Source organism: Panthera uncia, assembly GCF_023721935.1.
Source record: "Panthera uncia isolate 11264 chromosome D3 unlocalized genomic scaffold, Puncia_PCG_1.0 HiC_scaffold_8, whole genome shotgun sequence".
Classification (NCBI taxonomy): Eukaryota; Metazoa; Chordata; class Mammalia; order Carnivora; family Felidae; genus Panthera; species Panthera uncia.
Genome location: NW_026057586.1, coordinates 8,853,293 through 8,866,850, shown reverse-complemented (window position 1 = coordinate 8,866,850; position 13,558 = coordinate 8,853,293). Strand labels below are relative to the sequence as shown.

The 13,558-nt window shown below is 33.7% G+C and overlaps 1 protein-coding gene across 1 annotated transcript in view; it reads left to right on the top strand.

Annotated features, from left to right (window-relative positions):
* Window positions 1–6,786, top strand: part of CCDC102B (coiled-coil domain containing 102B) — a 161,497-nt gene extending 154,711 nt beyond the window's left edge. Inside the window, 3 exon segments of the mRNA XM_049619641.1 lie at window positions 2,949–3,158; window positions 6,486–6,742; window positions 6,744–6,786. Of these exon segments, the coding sequence (XP_049475598.1) occupies window positions 2,949–3,158; window positions 6,486–6,742; window positions 6,744–6,786 (510 nt within the window).
* The last annotated feature ends 6,772 nt before the right edge of the window (window positions 6,787–13,558 follow it).

Here is a 13,558-nt window from a genome sequence, read left to right as displayed (position 1 = left end):
ATAAAGAAATGTTTAAAACATTTTAAACTGCTTATAATATTTGTGATGTTCCAATTTCCACATAACCTTTACTTTTTTGCTGTGTCTTGTATACATAAATTTATCATATAATCACACTGTGTTAATAGGCTGCAAATAACAAATAATCAGACGTGATTATTTAAGATTTGTTGTTATGACTGGTAAAATCATTCCTTTATTTTTTTTAAAGATTTAGAGTTTATTCAATCGAACAATCTGTTACTTTTTTAAAAACTTAGTTCTATCTGCTACCTGTTATTAGTAATAAAATGGACTTCATTAATTTCTTTTAAATGCCTACAGTTTCATAATACCCTGACATACCATCGTATTATATATCCCCTTGGCCAAAATATATATTTGTTCCCCAAATTAATTTTTCTTTAAAAAAATTTATTTTTATTTTTATTTATTTACTTTGAGAGAGAGAGAGAAAGCATGAGTCAGGGAGGGGCAGAGAGAGAGGGAGAGAGAGAATCTCAGGTATGGATCCCAAGCTCTACACTGTAAGCATGGAGGCTTGAACCCACAAACCATGAGATCACGACCTGAGCTGAAGTTGGATGCTTAACCAACTGAGCCATTCAGGCGCCCCTAAAATTAATTTTCATCACTAAGTTAATGATTTTTTCTTACAGCTTTATTATTTTAATTCTCATAAGTGACATGATGATAGTCAAAAAGTTTAAGCATGAACCTTAATAATTAAAGAAATGTCATATTGGTAATTGGATTTTGAAATACTGTTTTCACCTTAAATCCCCCAATAGATACTCCACATGTTTAACCACATCGTCTAAAATTTGGTCCCTTAGTTTATGATATTTAGTTGATATACAAGGTCCAGTCTCAAGAATGTAATTTTTGTTTCCTGTTTTTTAGAAGCCAGAACATCTCTTTGATTTGGGAACAGACTATTTTCTATAATAATGGTATAATTATGTGTATATGAAAAAGGGTGTTTTAGAAATTTTTTAATGCAAATTCATTTCCAAAGATATTTTTGAAGTCTAACATTTTCCTTAAGTTGATCTCTCTTTTAGAATTTAAAATGTCATGAAAAATACTTTATAATATTATAATACTAATCTACTTTGCAATCAAGCCGTTTAAAACTATGTAAAAATCAATAATTTCCAATTTCTATCCTTAACAGTTTAAAAATGTCTCACATTTTAATCATGTTACATAGTTTACAAGGCATTTCAAATAACCGATTTCATTCAGCCCTTATAATTCCACAGATTTGGTGGGTCTGGTGTTCTCATCCGAATTTTATTTTTAAAAAAGAACAAAAAGAGGAAACATTTTATTCAGAATCAGCCAAAAAATGATAAGTGACAGAATCAGGAATAGGTTCTACTTGTTTTTCTACTGTGAAGTGTGGCTTCACCATACAGATGTATGCCATAAAATTACTTTGACGTTTGGATATACATATGCTCAAATTATGAGAGAAATACGTATATAATTATTTTCCCCAAATTATATGACCACAGTGTTTTTTCTCTAAGTAGAACATTCCTATGCAAAGTGTTTTCCTGTCAATTTAATTAATTTTACTTCTCACAGACCCTGTTACATTAGAGAATAAATTGTCCACATGGGGAGATTAAGTTGCCTACCAAATTTACCCACAGAATAAATGGTGAAGTCAAGATTAGAATTCAGAGCTCAGGATTAGAATTTAGAGCTAAAAAAGCTACTAATCATTTCTACTTACAACATCCAGAACAAGAAAAAAAATAATCATAGCAGGCAATTATAATTTAATGTCATTATAATAACGAGCAAATATTTAAACATAATGAAACTGAATAAAATAAACACGTTTGATATTGCCTCTTTAAAATCTAAATAGAAAAATATTAAAACAACAAAAACTGACCAAGGGAGAGAGACATTAAAATTACCCTAAGTTCAATAAATCAAAACTCCTAGAGGTGGGTTCTTGTTCACCAGTAATTACCAACATCTCCCTAAGGCAATCTCATGTGCAGCCGTGGTTGAGAATCATGGGACAGAATTGGAAGTGAGCAGACTTTGTCCCTAAGGGGCCAGATAGTAAATAATCTAGGCTTTGCTGGTCATACAGCCTCTGTCTCAACAGTTCAACTCTGCCATTGTTAGTGTGACAATAATCATAAGCAATATGTCAATGAATGAACATGACTGCATTCCAATACAACTTTATTTTTGACACTGAAATTTGAATTTTGTATAATGTCAGTGTGCCTGAAGTAGTATTCTTTTTTAATTGTTTTCAACTATAAAAAAATGAAAAACTATTATCATGGGGTATACTAAAAGAGATGGGTCAGATGTGGCCCCCTGGCCATGGTTGTCAACCTCCAATTCTCTGGAAATCCAATTAGCCACTCACTCATGTGTGCTTGACTATATTTTATAGTACTTTAATTATGGATTATACTATTTTGTTTCACTCGCTTGTCTTTGTCCTCGGTGACTAGTATAATATGTGGAACTTGAAAGGTATGGTAAATAAATAAATAAAGGTAGAGTAAATAAATAATAAGTGAATGAATACATGCACTATATTCATCCAACCAAAATTACTCAAGAAATTATTTCGTGCCTTCCCAATGGATAATGTTCATCATTTAAGTGGAGATGATCACCAGAATATTATCGTTTTTCATTTGACATATTTATTTGACAAATATGGTCTGTACGATTATAGAAATGTCTCATGAACCAAGAGGAAGACTGCATTTATCTAGGGCATGGCCTGGTCTTAGGATCTTCGTGTTGTTCACAACTTTTCAGACAAATACAGTGTTCTTTTTAAAAATTATATAAATCTATGTGTCTGTGAACCTTTCTTAGTGGGAGCTTGTTTGCTGGGTGCCTTGCCTTTTGATAATTACAAATGCTACATGTTGCTTCTTTGTGTTTTCTGTATTTAGCTAGAGAGATTGCAAGCTGAAAATATCTTGGAGCGGGACAAGAGGGAAATACTTGAAACAGAAAAACAAGGACTGGAAAGAGAAAATAGAAGGCTAAAGGCCCAAGTGGAAGAAATGGAAGAGCTTCTGGAGAGGAGAAATGTATTAAGTGCAAACTCTCCAGGTCCTGACTTCAAGACCTCACAAATTGAACTGCAGGAAAAAATCAAGGTATCGGGGTTTCTTGGAAGCAAATGTTCTCACTCACTGTAAGTTGCCTCCCTCACGCTGCCTTAACTTTTACCCACCTCCAAGTCTGAATATTTCCTTTGTACTATTTAACATCTAATGCTTGCTCTTTTTCTCAAGTAGAATAATGTTGTTCATGCATATGGAAACAGTGTAACAGATTTTGTATGAAAATGTTACACTATTAGGGTGCCTGGGTGGCTCAGTCGATTAAGCGTCTGACTTCGGCTCAGGTCATGATCTCACGGTTTGTGAGTTCGAGCCCTGCATCAGGCTCTGTGCTGTCAGTTCAGAGCCTGCAGCTTGCTTTGGATTCTGTGTCTCCCTCTCTCTCTGTCCCTCCTCCACTCTTGCTCTGTCTCTCTCTCTGTCTCTCAAAAAAATGAATAAACGTTAAAAAAAATAAAAAATAAATAAAATATTAAAAAAAAAGAAAATGTTACAACTGTGACAAATCCAATACTTTCAAGCTTTTCTAAAAGGAAGAGAAAATGAAAGGATGGACCTTTGTATTTTTCATTTCCTTTTACAGTTTTGCCCCAGTGTTTTTCAAGCAATTGATCTTATTTTTAAGTAAGTCTGTTTCTCCGTTAGTTTGAACAACTGTGTAATAGGCATTTGTCAGTAACTTTAGTAAGGATCTGCATAAACGTTTCAATTTAGTTTCAATTCCGTTTACTCTTCTCTGGTTCTTTTTTAGTCTCAGAAAAATTGTTTTTGAGTCAATACAATGCATCATGTTTCAAATAGCTTTTGTAGCCTATAACATAAATGTTAAAACTAAATTTAAATTCAAAATCTGGCTTTGAGAAATTTAGGTTATCTTGGAATTATTTTATCCTAAAGTCAGTAGACATAATTACTGCTATAAATGGGATTGCTTTAAAATAAATTGTTTTTAGATTTTAAAAATAATCTCTTAATGGCAGTTGCAATTTGTGTGTTTTAGTGTCAACATGCTGCAAAACATTTACATCTTGTTTCTATTTCTTCCATTAAAGTACATATAGTATCTTTTTTTATTTAAAAAAAAATTGTTAATGTTTTATTCATTTTTGAGACAGAGAGAGACAGAGCATGAGCAGGGGAGGGGCAGAGAGAGAGGGAGACACAGAATCCGAAGCAGACTCCAGGCTCTGAGCTGTTGGCACAGAGCCCAACCCGGGGCTCGAACTCACAAACCGCGAGATCATGACCTGAGCCGAAGTCGGACGCTTAATGGACTGAGCCACCCAGGTGCCCCTAGTACATATAGTATCTTAATGAACTCTTCTGTCTTTTCATTCCATTTCTTTACCAGTGAATTAAAAGTGAGTTTGATAAGCTCATATCTTTTAGTTATATAAGTAGTTCATACTCATATGAGCTCTAAAAGCTAAAGATGGCCAGAAAAGTTGAATTCCATTTCACCTTTCCTTATTTCTTGTGATTCTAGAGATTAATTGCAAATACAAGATTAAATTGCATTAGTGGTTTGTGACTTGCAAGTGCAAATATCCATTTTGTTACAGCAAAATGTTGTATGAAACCAGCCTTAATAGTGGTTCCGATATACATAACATCTGTAGAGATGTTTTTATGTGTTTCTACTTGTGGAAGCACAGAATTATTTCAATTATGAAACAAGTTTGATCACCAAAATACCTGGGTATGTTTGACTCACCTGAACTAACAAGCGTTTATATTATACTCTGTGGGTGATGTGAAGATGAACGAATCATTATCCCTGCCCAGAATGGGCTTAAAGTCTATATAAATACATAAATCATTATCAATAGGACATCATGTTGATTGCTAAGAATAAAGTAGAATGGGAATACAGGCGAAGTAATTAATCCTATTTCATTTTGATTCCTATGTGGTTACCTCAAAACGTTATAACATAAAGTATGTCAGTTAGGAAATACGAGAGTTGATTGGGGGCTGTTTGGAACTGGCATTGGTATATACCATTGGTATATATATTGGTATATACGATTGGTATATACCAATCGGCATGTCCTGTCAACAGGGCACAGAGTCCGTCCCTGGGGTCTTTGAGACAAGTGCGGTTCTTCACTTAGAACTAAACACAACTTGGAAACTGAGAAGATTCTGGAAGCCTAACCAACCCAGTGGGTGTGTTCATCCATCAGAAAACTATTCCTCAAGTATATATTATCTTGACGACCAGGAAGAGGTGCTGGTGATTCTTACTGTTCATTAAGAATTCAGACTCCCTACATGAACCAAAATAATTATCACAGAACAGCTGCAGGTCAAAATCCTTGGTGCCACAGAGATCCCCACTGGGATCAAGATTGTGTCCCCAAATGCCAAATGGATCAAAGCTGCATATAGAACATGCCTAAGTCCAGAGAATAGTGCAGATTTTATTATAACATGAAACTAAATTGTAATTTTAATATTATTTTAATAATACCTAATTTATATGTATATAAGCTATGCATGCAAGTTCCATATAGGAGTATCATGTGTATATATGTATATAATTATCGTATAGAAGTAACATATATCTATGTGGATATAAATACTGTATATGAGAGAGATAGTGGAAATAAGTGTTGGCATGTAAGTGATAAAACAGTAACCACTCAGTTATCAGTCTCTAAAAGAGGTGTAAGTTCTCTTACTACATTATATTTATATCTATTGCATTTAACAAATGTCTGTGACAGACACAAAACTACCTGGTATTCATGGAAATCTCCATATCGATAAATTGTGTTAATTTCTTGAACTGTAACATTCTCATTGTTTGATGATTTTTTTGTACAAATCCTTATTATACAAGAGGGGAAGAATTTTGCATATATATTTGAAATATATAGAGTGCTATATTTTGCATACATTTTTGCATATTTCGGCTTCAGTATTACAGGGAATAGATTTTTAAAGAAAACATCTTTTAATTTTAAATTGCACTGTTAATTTAAAGACAAAGATTCTGCTTAACACAGATGATCTCATCACATGAATGTCCATATTGTGGTTGTTTTCATGTCCTATGTTAAGGCTATGTGTGCATCAATTTTTTACAATTAAAAAACAAAAACAGCAGCACACCTGAATTTTTAATGAATACATTGCAAAATTACTAATCAATATGATATATGAGAGATGGGACCATGCCTACGAGAGACACAGAGAGAAGTAAGTTTCAAGACAACCCATAAATCGTGAGGTTAAGAAAATAACATCTTCAGGGCTTGGGGAAAAGAAAAAGAAAAAACTTGAAGGGCTTCACCAAATCTAATCTCTTTTTGAGCTTTTACTTCCACCTCTCTTCCTTCGTTTGTTTGTTTCCAGGAACTTTTAGGAGGACAGAAAGGAGAGGAGAGAAGAGAGGACAAGAGAAGACAAATGAGGGAAAAAGAAGGGAAAAGTGGAATTTGTGCCGACTATAAAGTGAGAGGACATAACAGAATAACCAAAATGGGAGCAAACACATATAGGCTAATATTTATCAAAATATGTCCTGATTTTGCTGTAATGGAGAAAAGTAGAGTTGTAATTCCCAACCATTTTTCTAAAAATGATACCTTTAAATGCTCGTTTGCTTTACCTACTTTATTCAGTGACAGGGAGTTTTGTACTTGGAAAGCCTTGATTCTGTAGATATACAGTGTTTGTATTCTCCATTCCAAATAACACGTTTTGAAGTGAAAAGTTATTGGAAAAAGTGGTCAGTATTCTATGGGGTAAAGCCCCATGAACTAGTCAACATGCCTTTTGTGGAGCTTTTTGGAGGCTTGTTTTCTTAAATCATTCTGGCAACTGACTCTTCCTTCAGGTCACACGGTGGGTCATTTTCAGAAAGCTAATGTGACAGAGTGGTAATTGATGTGTCTCAGGAAAATGATGAATTAATCTAAGAGTAGAAAGGCCATCAAAGTCAATTCCTAATGAATTTACATTACTGACAGTGTCCATTTCTTGAATAAGAATGACGTTATTTTGCTTAGTAACTTTATCCTCAGAAATGTTTTATTTTCACTCAGAGGTTTATCAGGCAAACCTATGGCTTTGTTAACTTCTTCACTCATTATTTGTCTTTTAAAACCTTCATTGCTCATACAATTATTGAATAATTTAAGAATAAATATATCTGTTCTTATGCTGTTGTAAAATAATAATTTTAAATATAAAATAACATAATTTGATGTTATTAGACAGGGTTATTTCACCTTTTTCTTTAACCATTCTTACATAGCTTTGCTTTCTGTGGTACACTAGAAATTTTAATTTTTAATACAGTGATTAGTGAAAATTTATATTACTGTAGAGACTTTAGAGATATGGAAAATTTTAACCCTTTCGTATGTGAAATATATTTTGGTATATAAAAATGAAAATAATTCATTTTGAAGAATGTCTTAGTTGTAGCAAAACACTGATCTACACATGAGTGTCTTTCATGAATTGATAATTCAGTGATTTCATAAAACTTAGAAACACATCCATGATTTTGTATACATTTTAGCAAAAGTGAATTAGATTGTGTGGGTTGACCAGAACAATGTTCTTTTCTCCAAGAATTTCTGAAGTTATCAGAGACAGACGCTTAAGTACCATTTGTTAATGTCATAAAGAGGTATCTAGTGAAATTTCACACTGAATTAAAATAAATCAATATACTACAAAAGAGGGTGGCATTTTCTCTAATATAATGACTGCCCTCGCTCACCCTGAAATATTCACATGCATTCATGCATTCAAACGCACATGTAAATGCAGACAATGAATTGATTTTTATAAATAAACTCAAAAGTAAAAGTTTTATTTTTTGTTGTTTTGTGATTATTCACTGGAGAAAAGATACACAAATAAGATTTTGTACATATGAACCATTATTTCTAGGAATATATTAAAACTGGGTGGGGTTTCACTTTTTCTTATAAAAAAACAAATGCTGTCATAGATTATTAAATTAAAATTATGAATAGTAAATCCCAACCCATCCTAGTGTTTGCCACAACTTGATAAAGGTGTGGCAAATGAATAAATAAATAAACACATGTTCCATCTCCATTAAATTCCATTGTATATTTTGATTTATCTTTAATTCTTATACTCTCTTTTTTATTCTGTGTTAGAGGGCAATGAGGTCTATAAGATTGTTGCAGGCTTATCATATCCTTTAAAATTTGCTTCATGTATACCAGATCAATGATATTTTACCCCACAGCCAATTAAAACCAAGATGTAAATTTTGACACTTTAGGTCACTTATATTTTCTAGATTTAGAACTTCATGAAATTTTATAATATAAATTGTGACATTCAGATATGAAATTATATCATTTTCTGTTGATATGCCTAGCATACTACTAATAATCCACTATATTATTACAAAATGATTGGCATTTCACATAGCTGTTATCAGTTGATTTATATTAGCTTGATTTAAAGCAGTGATAGGAAATAATATTTAGCTTCTTATTTAAAATGAAAAAAACACTATGTTTATAATATTTCCTTAAAACTAAAGCTAAAATCCAAATAAAAAAATAAAACTACAAGTTGAGGGGACAAACCTGTAGGCCTGAGACACTCACTATTTTGTTCTTTTTTCTTTTCCTTTTTCTCAAAGTGAAGTTATGTTACATAAAATTCTCTTTTTTTTTTTTTTTTTTAACTCATGACCCTGGGATCAAGAACTGAGCTGAGTGAGATCAAGGGTCAGACGCTTAACTAACTGAGTCACCCAGGCATCTCCATAAAATTAGCCATTTTGAAGTGAATAACTTAGTGACATTTAATGCATTCACAATATTGTACACCTACCACCTGTAACTGATTCCAACACATTTTCACCATCCTCAGGGGAAACCCAGTAAGCATTAGTAACTCCTTTTCCCCGCTCCCCAAATCTTCTGGCAACAGCAAGTCTGCGTTCTGTTTCTATGGATTTACCCATCTGGATATTTCATGGGATCATACAACATGTAACATTTTGTGTCTGGCTTCTCTAACATACATAAGATTTCAAGGTTCGTGTGTACATCAGTTCTTCATTCTCCTTTTTGGTCGCATAGTATTTGATTCCATGGAAATACAACAATTTGTTCATCCATTTATGTGCTGATGGACACCTGGGTTGTTTTCATCATTTGGCTCTTTTGAACAATGTTATTATAAACATGTATGTACATCCATTTATTTGAGTACCTGTTTTCAATTATTTTAGGCATGTATCCAGGAGTAGAATTTCAGGGTCATATGGTAGTTCCATATTTAATGCTTGGAGGAATCAGCTCCCCACAGTGGCTTAGCCATGACATTCCTGTCACAGTGTATGAGAGTTCCGAGCTCTCCATAACCTCAGAAACATTGGTTTTGGTTTTGTCTTTTTAAAATTACACTCATGCATGGGGCGCCTGGGTGGCGCAGTCGGTTGAGCGTCCGACTTCAGCCAGGTCACGATCTCGCGGTCCGTGAGTTCGAGCCCCGCGTCAGGCTCTGGGCTGATGGCTCGGACCCTGGAGCCTGTTTCCGATTCTTTGTCTCCCTCTCTCTCTGCCCCTCCCCCGTTCATGCTCTGTCTCTCTCTGTCCCAAAAATAAATAAAAAATGTTGAAAAAAAAAAAAATAAAATAAAATTACACTCATGCAAATGGCTGTGTAGTGTGGTATCTTATGGTGGTTTTGCTTTGCATTTCCCTCACGATTAATGATGTTAAAAATCTTTCTATGTGCTTCTGTATCCTTTTTGGAGAAATGTCTGTTCAAATTCTTTGCCTCTCCCCCCCACCGTCCCCTTTTTTAAACATAAGGTTGTTTCCCTTTCTGTTGCTGAGTTGTAAGAGTTCTCTATGTATTCTGGATATTAAACCCTTATCAGATATATGATTTCCCAACACTTTGTACCATTTAGGTTGTCTTTTCACTTTCTTGGGAATGTCTTCTGATGTACGAAGTTTTTAATTTTGATAAAATCCAATGCATCTAGTTTTCTTTTGCTGTTTGTGCTTTTAAAGTTTCATTTCTAAGAATCCATTGCTAAATCCAAGGCATGAAGATTTAGCCCCTGTGTTTTCTTCTAAGACTTTTATTTTGGTGTATGGTGTAAGAAAGTGACAATAAATTATATTTATAAATTTTTAAGACAGTTAAAAGTAAAAAACAATAAAATAAAAACCTGAAGAATAAAAAAAGACTTTCATAGTTTTACCTGTTTTCAGTTAATTTATATATATAGTATAAGATAGGAATCCAACTGCATAATTTGGCACATGAATCAGTTGCTCCCACACTATTTATTGAAGAGACTTTTTGTCTCCTAGTGAATGGTGCTCGCACCTTTGTTGCAAATCAGTAGTTTCTAGAGCTATGGACTTACTTCTGGAGGCTCGATTTCATTCCGTTAGTTTACGTACTTACCATTATGCCAGTACCACATTCTTTTGATTGCTGTATCTTTGTAGTAAATTTTGAAATCGAGACATATGCTCCCCCAGCTTTGTTCTTCTTTTTCAATATAATTTTATTTATTTCGAGCCAATTAAAATTCCGTATGAATTTGAAGATCAGCTTTTCCATTTCTGCAAAAAATGCAGTTGGGTTTTTGGTAGGCTCTCCACTGAATCTGTAGCTGACTTTTGGGAATATTGACATCTACTAAATATTTGTGTCCCTCCAAAGTTCATATGCTGAAACTTTATTGCAAATGTGATAATATTTGGGGGTGTCGCTTTGGCAAGGTGAGTAGGTCTGAGAGCAGAGTCCTCATGAATGAATTAGTGCCTTTAAAACAAAGACTCCAAAGATCATCCACATTATTATCCAATGAAAGTGGTAACTGCTAAATGTGTGATTCAGTACGTCCATAACAGGAAACTAGGACCAGTGTTTAGAAAGAATAAAATTCTTATCCTGGTTCATACTCAATATTTTGACCAAATAATCCTCCTTGTGCTTTAGTTTCCTCATTTTTAAGAAAAGAATTTGGAGATTCTAGCTGAGATTCTTCCAGCACCAAAATTCCATTGTCTTATGTTTTCCAAAATTTAGCTACTAGGTTTAAATAAAGCATTAATTTGGGTTCATGAGGATAATGTAATATTTCTTTAGAATTTCAGTTTATTTTCACAAAAATAGCTGTTGGCTCCTGATCCAGCTTAGTGTACTCTTTCCACTTGCTGGATTTATTTCTTTTTAATTCACACAGTTAAATTTAATATGTTTGTTGACATAATTGAGAGAATTTTCATTTCTTATTTCTCTTCCACTGCCCATCACTTTGTGTTTCCCTATCATTTTATTGTGCTTAATTTAATGGTATTTAAATTCCCACAGCATTTGGCAGCCTTTCTAATTCTCTTTAAATTCTAGGAAAACAGAAGACAGGAAGCATCAGTATATCAGTAACTAACAAAAATCATCTCTTTACTTTTTAACCAACTTTAATTCTCCATTACATACTTCCTTCTGTGTGTGTGTGTGTGTGTGTGTGTGTGTGTGTGTGTAAAGGTGGTTCTATTTTAGTGTAAAGTGAATAGAAAGTCAAGAAAGAATAATTGCAAATTACATTCATATTTCACATTCAGCTCCTTTTCTAGCATTCTGAAATCATGTTATGCCATGTATGTTCAGTTAAATTCACACGGTGGAGAGAAGGAATTTAAAAGTAAACTAGATGTTCTTGTCTCCTAAATCAATGTTTCTTGAACAATTGAATCATGGTCCTACTGTACCAGATAGGGTGCTTTCTGAAAATAAAAATTCTGAATTAATAGGCATGTAACTTGACAAGTAGAAATGTATATATTTTTTAAAGAGTAATTAGGTGTCCACTGATGAATGGATAAGGAAGATGTGCTGTAGACACACACACACACACACACACACACACACACACACAATGGGATATTACTCAGCCACCAAGAGGAATGAAATTTTTGGGCACTTGGGTGGCTCGGTTGGTTAAGTATCCAACTCTGGATTTCAGCTCAGATCATGATCTCATTGTTTGTGGAATCGAGTCCCACATGGGGTTCTGCGGTGACAGCATGGAGCTTGCTTGGGATTCTCTCTCCCCCTCTCTCTCTCTCTGCCCCTTCCCTGCTCTCATGCATGTGCTCGCTCTCTCTCAAAATAAATAAATAAACATTTAAAAAAGAATAAAATCTTGCCATTTGCAATGACATGGATGGAGGTAGAGAGCATTATGCTAAATGCAATAAATCCGTCAGAGAAAGACAAATACCATATGATTTCACTCATATGTGTAATTTAAGAAACAAAACAAATGAGCAAATGGGAAAAAAGAGAGGAAAACCAAGAAACAGACTGTTAACTACAGAGAACAAACTGATGGTTAACAGAAGGGAGGTGGGTGGGAGGACCAGTTAAGTTGATGATGGGGATTAAGGAGTGCAATTGTGATGAGCACTGGGTGCTGGATGGAAATGTTGAATCACTATATTATACACCTGAAACTAATTACATTGTAGGTTATCTAGGTGGAATTTTAATAAAAACTTTAAAAAATTGTTTTAACAGCGAAACAATAAATAAAAATAAAATGTTGATAGATTCAGCCAAAATCTCTTAAAAAAAGAAAAAGAAAGAAAGAAAGAAAGAAAGAAAGAAAGAAAGAGAAAAGAAAGAAAGAAAGAAAATAGCTAGGTGATTTTTATTTTCACTAAACTTGGAAATCTTCGAGTCAATAAAGAATGTTCCAAAAATATATTATACCTTTTGTAATAACTATAAATGACTTTAGGTTATTTCTGATTTGAAGTGTGTGTGTGTGTGTGTGTGTGTGTGTGTGTGTATGTGTATGTGTATAACTTTAGGGATTAAGGTAAATATCTTTTGTTAATGGTAATTTCAAATTACTTTCAAGGATGTTTTGTATACCTCATAGTTAAATAAATATCACAAATGAAATTTATTTTCTAATCTGCTCTAATGCTTGAAAACGTGGTTCTCTGCCCTGGAGGCAAGTTGGTGCCTGTTTTGGTGGCATGTCCTTGACAAAATGGAGAAGGGCAGGGAAATGTGAGAGGTCTTCTGTGCCAAGGTGAGGCAGGTGTGGGGAGAACGGTAGCATATGGAGAAATAATTAGCCGGCTGAGTCTGTATTACAAGAATAATTTTACCTTAAGCCAGTTAAAATTAATTATCCTACCTTAAGCCGGATAGAATTAATTCAATTTCTCCCAAAGAAACTGTTTATTTGGCATGATTTGGGCAGACGTAGCTGGAATGTTTTTTTACCCATATTAATGAGCATTTCATAATTAGAACTATGTCCTTTGGCTCAGTATACAAATAGGAAAAAAAGAGAAAATTGGGATTTACAAAATTTAAAAACCCAAATGTGTCCTTTTCTCCAGATAATTATCTGAGTTTTAATGTTTTCTAGTCTTTGTATT